Here is a 13289-nt window from a genome sequence, read left to right as displayed (position 1 = left end):
CCCTGATGTAAACAAGACGAAAGTCTTTCTCTGGTCTGCATCCCCTTAACAATTGTGTGTATTGAGCCGTACTGTATTGTACCCATTCTGCAATCTGTTAATAACATTTTCATTCAATCAATCAATCTGCGCTGTGATTGATTGAATGAACATTTTATTTTGAGTAAATTGTAATGAACCAAATGAGAATATCAATACAATTGTTTTTATCTTTGACTGTGAATAACACTATGCTCAAATTGACCAGACCTGAAAAATCTAAACAAATTAATAGATGGAAGATGATTAAACAGAAGGTTTTGTAGATACAGTACTGAATTCTGCCATCCGGACACATGCAATTTGAAATATGATTATAGAATATAGAATATCAGGCATAAAATGGTTATGCGATTAAAATGCGATTAATTAGATTAATTAATTACAAATCCTGTAATTAATTAGATACATTTTTGTAATCGCCTGACAGCACTAGAAAAAACATTTAGTTGATGAAGATATTGTTAAGGAGAACTTTAAGATGTCTGCATAACCAACTCTTCTTCACTGGTGCAACTGGAGGCACATTATTCAGACTTAAATGACTGTATGTATGCATTACCGCATGCTGAGCACTGCATTTATTTTCTAAGCTTTCTGCACTAATCATTAGAGAAGTGTGCCAATTTTCTCATCTAAAATAACAAATATAATTTTTGATATTAACACTTTGAGTGCCAACGACGAGATTAGTCGTCCTAACTCGCCATGCGTTGAGTGCCAATGACGAGTTTTCTCGTTATTTAATCGCTATTTTTTTTATTAACGATATCCATAAATTTTTCATCCATCCAGCCTGACTTTATCATTGTGAATGGGTCTGAGCTCGAAAAGGGCAAATACCGCCGCCTATCGTCTCCCGGATGGTAATGCACATCATTGGATTGGATTGGGTGGCCATGTGCATCAGAAAAAAAGTCCGGTCCAGGGTTTTCCCATCTCTGGCATGCAGTATCGTGTTACCAGATTGACTGAGGACCCTCAGAGCAGCGTCGATTATGTGTTTCGGACTATAACGTTGGATCAATAAACGCGATCAATATTTGGAATGGCGATCAGGAATTGGATGAATCTTTTTGCAGAATATCTGATGTGAGGTAAGGACTCTATTTGACCAGTATTGGGTTATTCAGATGTTTTTTTCATAGCGATCACAACATGTCTGTGAGTGTGTGTGTGTATGACGTTGGCGCTGACCAGGTCATGGATAATAGATTTTTCAGCCCGCTTCTCTAGCGTGCATAAGTACACATATACAATCGATAATCTAGCATTTATTTGAAAACGATTCATAAATCAGCAGAAAAATTACAACGTGTTTTGTGTATTCCACTAAAGGGCTATTATCGCGGAATTTCTCTGAAATTACTAGAACTCCGAAACTACTCGTATTCAAAACGGTATAAAACGGAAATGTACCAATGAGAAAACTATCTGTTTCGTACATGTTGACTGCAAGCAAGTCATTGATAAGCGAGGGGTGTTTTAGAACCATAGCCATAATTTTAGATATAGTTTAAGCGTTCGCAAATATCCCGACCTCCCATTGACTAAAGTGCTGGCACTCAAGGGGTTATCTGGGCAAAGGGGCGTGGCACCCAATGTGTTAAGAAAATGACACAAGGTGCAATAATGTAAGGACCTGTGGAGTCAAGTATCATGTATCAGGACTTCAACTGGAAACACATTATGTGAAATTCATCTGACTTTTCTGTAACGATTATAGATCGAATTTAGTCCATATTTTTTACTTCACAAGGTATTTCTCCTCTCAGGTGATCAGCTCTATAGTCAATATATCCATATTTTCAACAAATTTATTTTTGTTTGTTCTTTCTTTCTATCTTTCTTTCTTTCTGTAACCATCCACAGTTCTACAGGAAGGGTGTGTCTCACCCCATGAAGATATTCTGTAATTCCTGGATGATTGACCATGCTGTGCTGCTAGTGGGATACGGAGACCGTAAGACTACTACATTTCACCCTGTTCAGACTACACATGTCGACCTACACCCTACAGTTCAGACTACACATGTCACCCTACACACTAACAGTTCAGATTATACATGTTGTTGAGCGACTATTTAAAAGTGACAACTAAAAGCCGCAGAGAGGGCTTGGGCAGGGATATCTGTCCGACACGCGAGTCGAATGAATGAGCCTGAGTCCGTAGCTGCAATTCAAGGGTGTTTATTTTAGCATTCGGTTACATGCTCTTGCAGATGGTATATGGATTTCGATGGTTAATGAGTAACGTAGCGCGGTCAACAGAAATATAGGCACCCTGCCTCACCCTCTGTAACAAACAAACAGGTGAATGGTTCCTAGGCACAGGTGTAGGTGATATTAATTACCCTTCTTCCCAGGTGACCCACCCACACCTCCAGACAGACACACCCACTACCACTGGTGACAAAGTGACATACACCTCCCTGCGCCTACACATGTCACCCTACACCCTACAATTCAGACTACACATATCTTTGCTGATTTCAAAGCTGGTTGCACTCTGTTTTAATGACACCACGTGCACGCGCGCTCCCGCGCATGCGCATAAATGTTCCCTCGCATACGCACAGACTAAAGACAATGCCTAATTGGAACGAATGGCATGTAACACAAGTTTTGTGTGAATGTATCTGAGAACGTATTTGAACACACCTGACGACCTGCGCTATTGTTATGCAAAGTAGCCAGGTGGGTACTTAGCGAGTTGGTGCATCAGTCGAGTGCAGAGAATTTCTGTGTGCACGCGCATGCACATCCGTGCATGTGCGTGCTTCTGGTCACAGAGCCGGTTGCACGGCGTGCAACCCCGTCCCATGAGCAACGCACCCCTGCACATATCACCCTACACACTAACAGAAGTCCAGAATCACAGCTGAGATATAAGTAAGCGTTATTTATAATGTGTCACTAATACCACCAGCTACATTCATCAAACAGCATGCCTGTGTGACAGAGTTGGAGAAGTCTGTGAAACTCACTTGTGTTGCAAAGCACATGACTGAGGGGATTTCCACCGCAAGCCCCACGGTCCAGCAACGCACTGCATTCTATTAATTCCTTAGAAGAGAAAATCAGGAGATGCAGCCACGCGGTGCATGACGGAAGTGGTGTGGCGAGTTGGGAGGGGTCGGTGCTGTGCGTTCACCAGACCTCATTAGTATATAAAGTGAACTTTAACTTCACGCAATTGCATCCGTCCAAAGCAACACACCTGGCCCCCGAAAGTCTGATCAAACTGTCAAACTAGGCATTGCATACAGGCATTAAAGCGTTCCGTCTTGAGACGGAATTCCGTCAATTTGATTCGGAGTTCCGTCAATTTGATTCGGAGTCTGACGGATTTCCCGTCAATTGGCTACCTGGTATAATATGATTTGTAGATGCATACAGATTGAAACAAAATTTTGCCAATCGGAGGCGTCAAATATGAAAAAGGGCTTTTTTTCCCTGCTGCGCCAAGCAGTCATGGCGAGCAATAATGGCAGGACGCACGCAGCGACTCGAGAGAAATGTATAATAATCGCAAGATACATTCAGACTGTTGGATCTAAATAAATGGATTTATGGACACATTTATGCCCGGACCACAAAGTTTATTGAAGGGTTAGTGGAGGCGTGACGGCTCTACCGGAGTCCGCCTGTTATTTTTTTTATTTTTAATTTTTATTTTATGAGGGTGTAACGTGTGGAAGGATCACACTACCCCCCTTAGATCCTTTCCTCGCTGAGCAGGCGCCCCGACCGACCTGTAGGAGTCGCTGTTTACAACGACCAGGACCCACCCACCAGCTTTCCCACCCCTAACACTGCCAATTGTGTTAGTATGAACGACCAGCCAAGCTGGTAGCAATGCCGAGAGCTGGGCTCGAACCCAGCATCTCCTGCACTAGTGGCGAGCGCCTTGCCCACTGTGCCACTTAGCCGCCCCCGTCAGCCTGTTATATGAAAATGTAATAATACTTAATAGTAGAAACGCATGTCAGAAAACACAAGTCTTACGACAGTCGCCTTTTTTGCAGCCCTCGCGCGTCAATTCTCTCCTTGTTTACCGACGTCACATCCACCACCTGCTTGCACTAACATTACGCACGCCTGCTATACCGATTAGCTAACGTTGGCATAATAACGTTAATGGAAGGAGTAAGCCGGCCACTAAAAAGAAAACCCACCGCGGTGTTCTCAGACGAAAAGGATGAGCGGCACCACCCAACAAAATAAAGTTTCGAGAGGAATGGAAGTTTGAAGATAGCAGTGTTTCAAGAGACTGGCTAGGCTACAGTATGATGTGGGGGCTGTAGACAGTGGTGAGTTGTTAACTTGTTCCGTGTTCTGCAACTATGTCAAAAAGAAAAACCGAAACAACACATTTGTCATTGTCGTGTTACTTCACAGTACAAATACGTGAGTCCTCTGCTGTGGTTGTGACGAGTATCCTTTATTAGCTTAACTCCATAGCAACATCACACATGTGTATCTGTAGACAGTCTCCTCCCCACCGTATATTCTCTCCCCACCGTATGTATCTTTTTTCTCCCACCCACCCACCCCCCTTAATGTACAGTCTCCTCCCCATCATAATGTATATAATCTCTGTTAGGATCTATGGGTAACAGTACTGTATATTTTCATATCGTATATGTCACAAATTTAACATTACTATATACCTGTAGTATGTCATGTATGTCCCTATGCCATAAATGTTGTGTATGTCATAAATGTCACTATGAATTGAAAATTGGGGACCCTGATGTAAACAAGACAAACGTCTTTCTCTGGTCTGCATCCCCTTAACCCTTTCCCCGCCAATAACGTCGCACGACGGGTTTCAAGTTCATGCGAATTCTGCCAATAACGGCGTACGACGTGATTCTGATCATAATTTCATATTTTTGCCATGGTATTCATATTTCCATCACGGAGGCTGGTCTGATGCTGTGTGAGCCAGCACAACTCTGCAACGCTTCAATACTGCCACCTGGTGGCTGATCGGCGAGTTGCAACCGGAAGTGGATCTCTTGTGATCCCGGTGCGTCTCCCTATTCCGTCCGGCCACTCGTTTATCGTCGCGGTACTCAATACACACCGTGGATATGGATCTTTGCCATAACTCAATAATCTACATGATTTGGGCGTGTATTAGTAATATACAAACCGGAAATGGATCGCCTAGATCCCCACCACATAACTGGGATCTTGTTTGCTCCACTCTCATCGCCCAACGGTACGAGGAGACTGACGTGAGTTTCAGCGTTTTTGTTTGATACAAACTGCTCTGATCAATATATCACCCATACTACATGAAGCATCTAACGACTATCATGGAATTATAAACGACCCCCCCCCCCCCCCCCTCCGTTCACCCGCGCATGATCAGTCATAACCCTTAGGACCATGTACAGTTGAAATTTTTAATATAGCGTCTATCGGTATCAAACTGCATTTGATGATCTAATATATGCATTTGTGCCTATATCTCACGTTCTGGGAAATACTGCAGAAAATGATAAAAACATATTTATACTCTAGACGGTATTTTCGTATGAATGTGTGAATGAAAAAGTAAAACGTTCCTACATCCTGAACGATAGATACTCGATGTTGAATGGGCCATAGTAATGTCAATTTAGCAATACAATTTAAAAAGTTATAGCCCTGCAAAGAAGGTGAACATCTCCATAGACTTACAGTGCTGGCAGAGATCAAACGGCGATGGATATAAGCGTGGCAGAGAATGGGTTAACAATTGTGTGTATTGAGCCGTACTGTATTGCACCCATTCTGCAATCTGTTAAATATTGATTGATTGATTGTTATTAACAGATTGCAGAATGGGTACAATACAGTACAGCTCAATACACACAATTGTTAAGGGGATGCAGACCAGAGAAAGACTTTCCTCTTGTTTACATCAGGGTCCCCCATTTTCAATTCATCATAACATATATGACATACATGACATACAGATAGACAATACTGCTACATCTATACATTTATGACATACCAGATTTACAAATACAGTATTGTTTGTGATACAATAAGAGTCTAAAAAAGAGAGTATATACATTTGACGAAGAAACTGTACATTGGAGGAGGTTGGGTAGTAGGCTTGGGCGGTATGACGGTATTACGGTATACCAGGGTATTTTGAGATCCCGCCGGTATGATTCTCAATACCGTGACGTCACAGACTGCTATTACAGTTTATTGTAGTGCACAGCACGCGCCAGCAGAGGGTTACGTGGCTACCGTTCTGGGAGCTAACGTTAATACCTGGATGGTGCTGGCTAACTGGCTACCGTTCTGAGAGCTAACGTTGATACCTGGATGGTGCGGGCTAACTGGCTACCGTTCTGAGAGCTAACATTGATACCTGAATGGTGCAGGCTAACTGGCTACCGTTCTGAGACCTAACGTTGATACCTGGATGGTGCGGGCTAACTGGCTACCGTTCTGAGAGCTAACGTTAATACCTGGATGGTGCTGGCTAACTGGCTACCGTTCTGAGAGCTAACGTTGATACCTGGATGGTGCGGGCTAACTGGCTACCGTTCTGAGAGCCCCCCCCCCCCCCCCCCGCTGATGAAAATGAAAGTCATACCGTCGTATACCGTATACCGGGGTATTATGTCAGCAAGGTATGACGGTATGAAAAAAATTATACCGCCCAAGCCTATTGGGTAGGTTGGGTGGAGGGGGGGGGGGGGACTGTACATTGGAGGTGGTTGGGTGGGTGGGGGGGGGGGGGGGGGGGGGGTGGACAACTGTACATTGGATTATCGACCAAAAACGAAACGAGTAGGCTCCCTTAAAACGCTAAAAGCTATTAAAAAAAATACAGTGGAGGTTAAAATAAGAATATGACTTGGCCTGAAAAAAAGTTCACTCAGGAGATTTTTTTTTTGCTTTAATCCCTGTGCATATATTTAAGATCCAGCAATTGCATGGCCCATTTAGCCTAAAACATGAACCTGAACCGTTCTGGTGGAAAAAGATAATGTAAGCCACCATGTTTTTCCTGTTTGAGAAACGGAGACACATAAAGTCAAGGACAATTAGGCGGTTGCGTCTAAGATCAAGAGGTCAGCGTAGCGGAAACATTGCTGGCTTTTTTACAGTGTAGCCTCTTCATGTAAAGAGTCATGTTCCCATTGTGTGGACATTCCTGTGGTTGCAGGTAAAGGCATTCCATTCTGGGCCATCAAAAACAGCTGGGGTGAGGACTACGGAGAACAGGTAAGACAATGCTTTACAGAACAACCTACTATACTAAACTCTCAAGTTTCAAGTTCATTTTGAAACACAAAGACCGCTTTAATACATCGGCTTGTAACTCACCTGTAGTTAAATAAATCTCAGGTGTTCATTAAAAAAAAAAAAAAAAACTATTTTCTTCTTCCCCTCTCTTTCTCTCTTGCACCTATGATGAAAATGAATGGTTTTTCTTTCCTGTTTACCTGTAATTTTGTCATAATAATGGTGCAGTTGGAGTGAGAAGGAATATTAAGTTTTACAGAAGGATTATTTGTGTTTTTTAACTAGCCTATTTTTAAGAGCCACATTGCTAACACTAAAGGAGTGAAGGTTGCGCTACGAGAGTACACTGACGCCGGTGACGTCTGGGAGCCTGAGCTGGAATGAAATGCTGCCTTATCAAAGAGAGAAATCGATATTAGAAGACTTCATTTAAGGTCAACAGGCTGTGTTGAACCACAGGCTGAAGCTAGCTTGTAATAACCCATTCCCATTCGTTCTCCCATCACCACGGGAGAGAGGCAGAGGTGGACTTCCTTATTTGGGCGTAATAGATTACGATGAGATGGTCTATGCACATGAGAGGTCTATGCTTACTCATGTCTATACTCAACAATGCAACACAGCAGAGATGCACACACCCAAATGAAGCAACACAAATTTGAACATAATATTGTTTGAACATGAATACGATATTGATGATATTTCAGTTGCTTCGTTGAAAGGCTGTAATCAAATGTACACCTGTGGGCGGCTGGGTGGCGCGGCGGTCTAAGCGCTCGTCACCAACGCTGTCACACTGACTCAATTGGCAGAGTCAGCGGGAGGGAAGTCGATGGGTGGTAATCTGGTCGTTGTAATCAGCGACTCCTACAGGTCGGTCAGGGCGCCTGCACAGCAAGGACAGGAGATGGCGAGGGTAGTGTGAGCCTCCCACACGTTACACCTCGCCAATGAGAGTCCGCGCTGGCAGGTGAAAAGATGTGGCTGGCTGACCCTGCATGTATCGGAGGGGACATGCGATGGATTCTTCAACCCTCCCTACGACCGACCAGTGGGGGGCACATGCGAGCAACAATCAAGACGGGAGGGGAGGAATTGGCACGACTAAAATTGGGATGGGAGAAAAACAGAAAAAGAAGGAGAAAAAGTGGATCAAGAAAAAAATGTACTCCTGTAAAACCAACACTACTCTGAGATCCTCATCCACAGCAACAACATTGGGGGTGTTGGCAGCAATATTAGAGAACACATCTGAATCATTACAAAGCTGTTCCAAGATCATAACAAATCAGCTGATATTCCTACTCATACTGTAGCTCTACAGTATACTAACATGCACACACACACACACACACACACACACACACACACACACACACACACACACACACACACACACACACACACACACACACTTTAAAGGGATTGTTCTGATTTTCGAAACACTTAGGCTCCTTGCCTATGATGATGTTGATCGGTAGAATACTTTCTCAGCACAATCCATGCTGTTCCTCATACTAGCTCTGGATAGTTGCCATAAATGAATGCAAAGTCAATGGGGTTGAGCTCCTATCTGTACAAGCTGACTGAAACCAACTGAAATCTACTTTGTGTGCACTGTCTCAGTGGTCTTCAGTCAGCTTGTACAGACAGGAGCTCGACCCCATTGACTTTGCATTAATTTGTGACTGATAATAATAATGATAATGATAATGATAAAAGATAATGATAATGAATGAGCTAACATTATATTTGAGCTTCCCTTGTGATGATGCAGCAGGAAGAAATCTACTGTCTCTCTCTCTCTCTCTCTCTCTCTCTCTCTCTCTCTCTCTCTCTCTCTCATATACAGGGTTATTATTACCTGTACAGAGGATCCAGACTGTGTGGGATCAACAAGATGGCCTCATCCGCTGTGGTCAACTAAACTACATATACACACACAGACAAACACACACACAAACACACACACATGCACGCTAAGACCAACTGACCACACCGTCACACACCTTTGATCTATCTAGAACACTGTTTCTCAAACTCAGGGTTGGGGACCAGTGTCAGTCCCTGGTATGCTGCAGAGTGGACCCTAGCCTGGTTTTGCTGACAGGTTTTGGCTATTTTCCTGTATTTCAAGTAGGGGCCTATGATTTTAATGTAAACCTAAATCATCTTCAACGGATGGGGTCCCTGGACATAGCAATATCAATACTTACTGGTCCCCCGGTTTAAAAGTGGTTCCTGAGATTGACAACTTTGAGAAGCACTGATCAAGAGTGCATGAATATAGGGATCAGATGGACCAAGTCCCACTGATTGCACACACATACACTGTAATGTGTCCCACCATTATACCTCTAACCCCCCCCCACCCCCGATCCAAAGCGCATGAATAATAGGGGTCAAGTCCTGCTGATTTTACTTTTTTGTTTAAAGCTGCAGAGGGTAGTTTTGAGAAGGAAAACGTACCTCTACAATAACTAGTTACAAAAGAGGTCTAAGCACTCGCCTACCACTGCAGAGACCCAGGTCCAATTCCCGTCAGCAGTACCGCCGGCTTGATCAGTCTGCCAATACACAAATGGCAGTATTCACAGGTGGGAAGCTGCTGGGGGAGTCTTGGTCATTGTAATAGCGACTCTTGCTGGTCGTTCGGGGAACCTGTTCGGCAGGGAGGGGATTTGGGGTGAGATAGTGTGAACCTCCACATGTGTTATGCTCTCCCAGTGAAACTCCTTGCTGTCAGGTGAAAAGAAGCGGCTGGTGACTCCACGGGGGAGGCATGTGGTAGTCTACACACCCTCCCCAGTCCGACAGTAGGGCAGTGCAACAACCAAGAAGGGAATTGGCCTTTTGAAATTAAGTGAACCTTGACATTGACATTGACTTAGAGGATACTTCTTTGTATGGTAAAGGTGGTTGGAGGGTAGGTGCACCACAGCCACACAGATCATGTATAGTTTCAAACAGAGTGCCAGGGAGCCTAAATATTAAAGGCAACCAACTTGTGTCTAGCCACGCCCAACTTGCGTCTAGCCACGCCCCCGCGGCAGCATTACATTACATTTTACATTTAGTCATTTAGCTGACGCTTTTATCCAAAGCGACTTACAAGTTCTGTACGACAAGCCATCAGGAAGGGCACAACTCTATCAGCTGAGCAACAATGTTCATCAAAGTGTTGAGTGCTACAGTGTAGGTTAGTTTATTAGGACAAGTGCATGACAGTACGGTTAGTTAGGGTTAGATTTTTTTTTTTTTTTTTTTTTTTTTTTTAATTCAGATAATGGTTGAAGAAGTGCGTCTTTAGTCGACGGCGAAAGATTGGACGTGATTCGGCTGTCCTAACTGGGGTGGGTAGTTCATTCCACCATTGTGGGGCAAGGACTGAGAATAGGCGACTTCTCTTTGATGACCCTCCCGGAGCCTGGATAGGAGTAGGTCTGAGGCGGCCAGAAGATGCAGAGCGTAGGGGTCTTGAGGGTGTGTAGTTAGAGACCATTGACCGGAGGTAGGCGGGAGCGGTTCCCTTTGCCGCACGGTATGCTAGGTCGAGGGCCTTGAAGCGGATTCGTGCAGCAATGGGGAGCCAGTGCAGGTCCCTAAGAAGTGGGGTGACATGGGCCGACTTCGGTAGGTTTGAGATCAGGCGGGCCGCTGCGTTCTGAATGATTATGTATGTAGCATTATGTAGCAGTAATCCCCCCTTTTTTAACATCCAGAACTAGCTCAATTGGTAGCGCTGCCTTGCTGTGGATCCTGCGGTTGGTGAACGTGTTTTTTAACGTGCATTCTTTCGCCGGTTAAGTTTAGGCATGTTAACTTTAAGCATTGTTTCGGAGTTGGTTAAGGTTAAGGTTAGGCATTGTTTCGGAGTTGGTTAAGGTTAGAAGGGTTAAGTTTAGGTGCTGTTAAGGAGCTGGTTAAGGTTAGAGTTTGTCTTAGAGAATGGCAATATTCTTTCGGAGTTGGTTATGGTTAAGGTTAAGGTTAGGCATGGTTTCGGAGTTGGTTATGGTTAAGGTTAAGGTTAGGCATTGTTTCGGAGTTGGTTAAGGTTAGAAGGGTTAAGTTTAGGCGCTGTTAAGGAGCTGGTTAAGGTTAGAGTTTGTCTTAGAGAATGGCAATAGACAGCCTATTTCCGCGCTGCAGCGCGAGGCAATAGACAGCCTATTTCCGCGCTGCAGCTCTCTCGCGCTGCCGCGGTCACATGGGCGTAGTGGCCAATCAGAGAAACGCTAAACACAAGTTGGTTGCCTAAAATATTCACGCGTCCTTGAGCAAGACGCTTAACGCCAATAACTGCTCCAGATGAGCAAGTTGGCACCTTGCATGGTTGCCTCCACCATCAGTGTGTGAATGGGTGAATGTGAGGCATAAGTTGTAAAAACGCTTTGGATAAAAGCGCTATATAAATGCAGTCCATTTACCATTTACCATGCAAGGTGCCAACTTGCTCATCTGGAGCAGTTATTGGGGTTAAGTGTCTTGCTCAAGGACACTGACACACAAAGTGGGAGAAGCCGGAATCAAACCAGGAATCTTCCGATTACCAGACGACCGCTCTACCTCCTGAGGCACTGTCAACCTTTGTAACACTTTATGTATTCAATACAAGAAATATCCCATACTATATTTGGACCTTTTTAGAGGTTAGTTTTCTTCCCCCCAAAACTACCGGGTGCAGCTTTAAACAAGGTTAGGTGTTTCTCTTCCATTACCTCACTCACCTCACAGTGGTTAAAACATACCAGCCCCTCGCTAAGCTAGTTTCTCCTCAGATATTGCTGAAGTTGTATTGTGATTTGAATATACTGTAGATTCCTTTGTGTTTAATTCCATTGATAGGTTAAATTGTGATAATGAAATTGCTGTGTTTATTTTTAAACTAACACATCTTTGTTGTAACTGAGCCTCTGTTTGGGCAAAGGGATATGCACTATGCTTCTCATGCTGCGTTCAGACTGTGGCAGTAGATGGTAAACAGCAAATGTCCACGAGAGATGTTGGTGAACTCTGCATTAACGGCAATGGCAGAATGTGCAGCAAGTAAAGTTTAAATATGATGCAATATGTCTACTTTTTCCTTAAAGATTCAGCTCTTATTTTACCTGCACAACAAAACTAGTTTTTTCATGCATGTAATTTGCAGGAATAGTTTTATTATCATCACAATAAAGTTTAAGGTTTGCAGATTCCCCATCTTTGAATTTGTAAAATACAAAGCAAACGTAAAGGTGCTATAGATACCTTTAGTGCCACAGCCTGAACAAAGCTTTAGACTTCTGTCCTCTTGTAGCTGTCTGTTAATGATCTGTGTAAACCCAAGCTATAGCATTTATTCTACAGATTCTTGTAATAATTGTGTGCAATACCACCTTGTGATGGAAATTCTGTTCGTTTGCGAAGTGCAACAAAGTGGTTTACAGACCTGTGTACAAAAACAGGTTTTGCACGGATTCTCTGAATTGTAGAATGATTTGTGATTGAACGGTTACAATGCAGTGTTGAATGAATGGAGGTTGAATAAAAAAGGTCTAATCCTATTATTTTACTGTTGTTTTTTCATCAAGGAGAGAAAATGAAGTAGCAGAACTACAGGTGAATTGGAAAAAACGTTATGAAACTACCATTCAATCAATCAAAAATCAACATAGGCATACAATTGGGGATTGGTTGCAGTCCGTTTTCTTTTAATTGGTTGAATCGGATTCTCATGAAATCTTGATTTCAAAATTTCAAAAATAAATTTCTTTACAAACTTACATCAACAAATGTCCTTTCCAAGCACTATAAGCCAGGTCTGGAGTATATGTTAACACTTTAAGTGCCGAAAACGTGTTTAGGCGTCCTTCCCCGCCATGCTCAAGTTGCCGAGGACGCCGTAACTCGTCTTTAATTTCAATATTTCAAAAATCTGTGATCGGAATCATATTTTCCATCCGCAGCCTTCACACACAGTTCTGAGCTCCTCTCAAACCTCTAGC

At 43.4% G+C, this 13289-nt stretch overlaps 1 protein-coding gene across 1 annotated transcript in view; it reads left to right on the top strand.

Moving 5' to 3' along the window:
• LOC311243125 (cathepsin L-like) overlaps nucleotides 1-12840 on the top strand; it is a 35757-nt gene extending 22917 nt beyond the window's left edge. Inside the window, exons 12-14 of the mRNA XM_084332231.1 lie at nucleotides 1912-2002; nucleotides 7223-7281; nucleotides 9155-12840. Coding sequence (XP_084188357.1) covers nucleotides 1912-2002; nucleotides 7223-7281; nucleotides 9155-9229 — 225 coding nt within the window. The 3' untranslated portion in view covers nucleotides 9230-12840. The remainder of the gene's footprint in view (nucleotides 1-1911; nucleotides 2003-7222; nucleotides 7282-9154) is intronic.
• The last annotated feature ends 449 nt before the right edge of the window (nucleotides 12841-13289 follow it).

This window comes from Notolepis coatsorum (genome assembly GCF_963971535.1).
Source record: "Notolepis coatsorum genome assembly, chromosome: 16".
In the NCBI taxonomy this organism is placed as follows: domain Eukaryota; kingdom Metazoa; phylum Chordata; class Actinopteri; order Aulopiformes; family Paralepididae; genus Notolepis; species Notolepis coatsorum.
The sequence above is the reverse complement of the archived record's forward strand: the minus strand, read 5'-3'. Positions and strand labels throughout refer to the sequence as shown.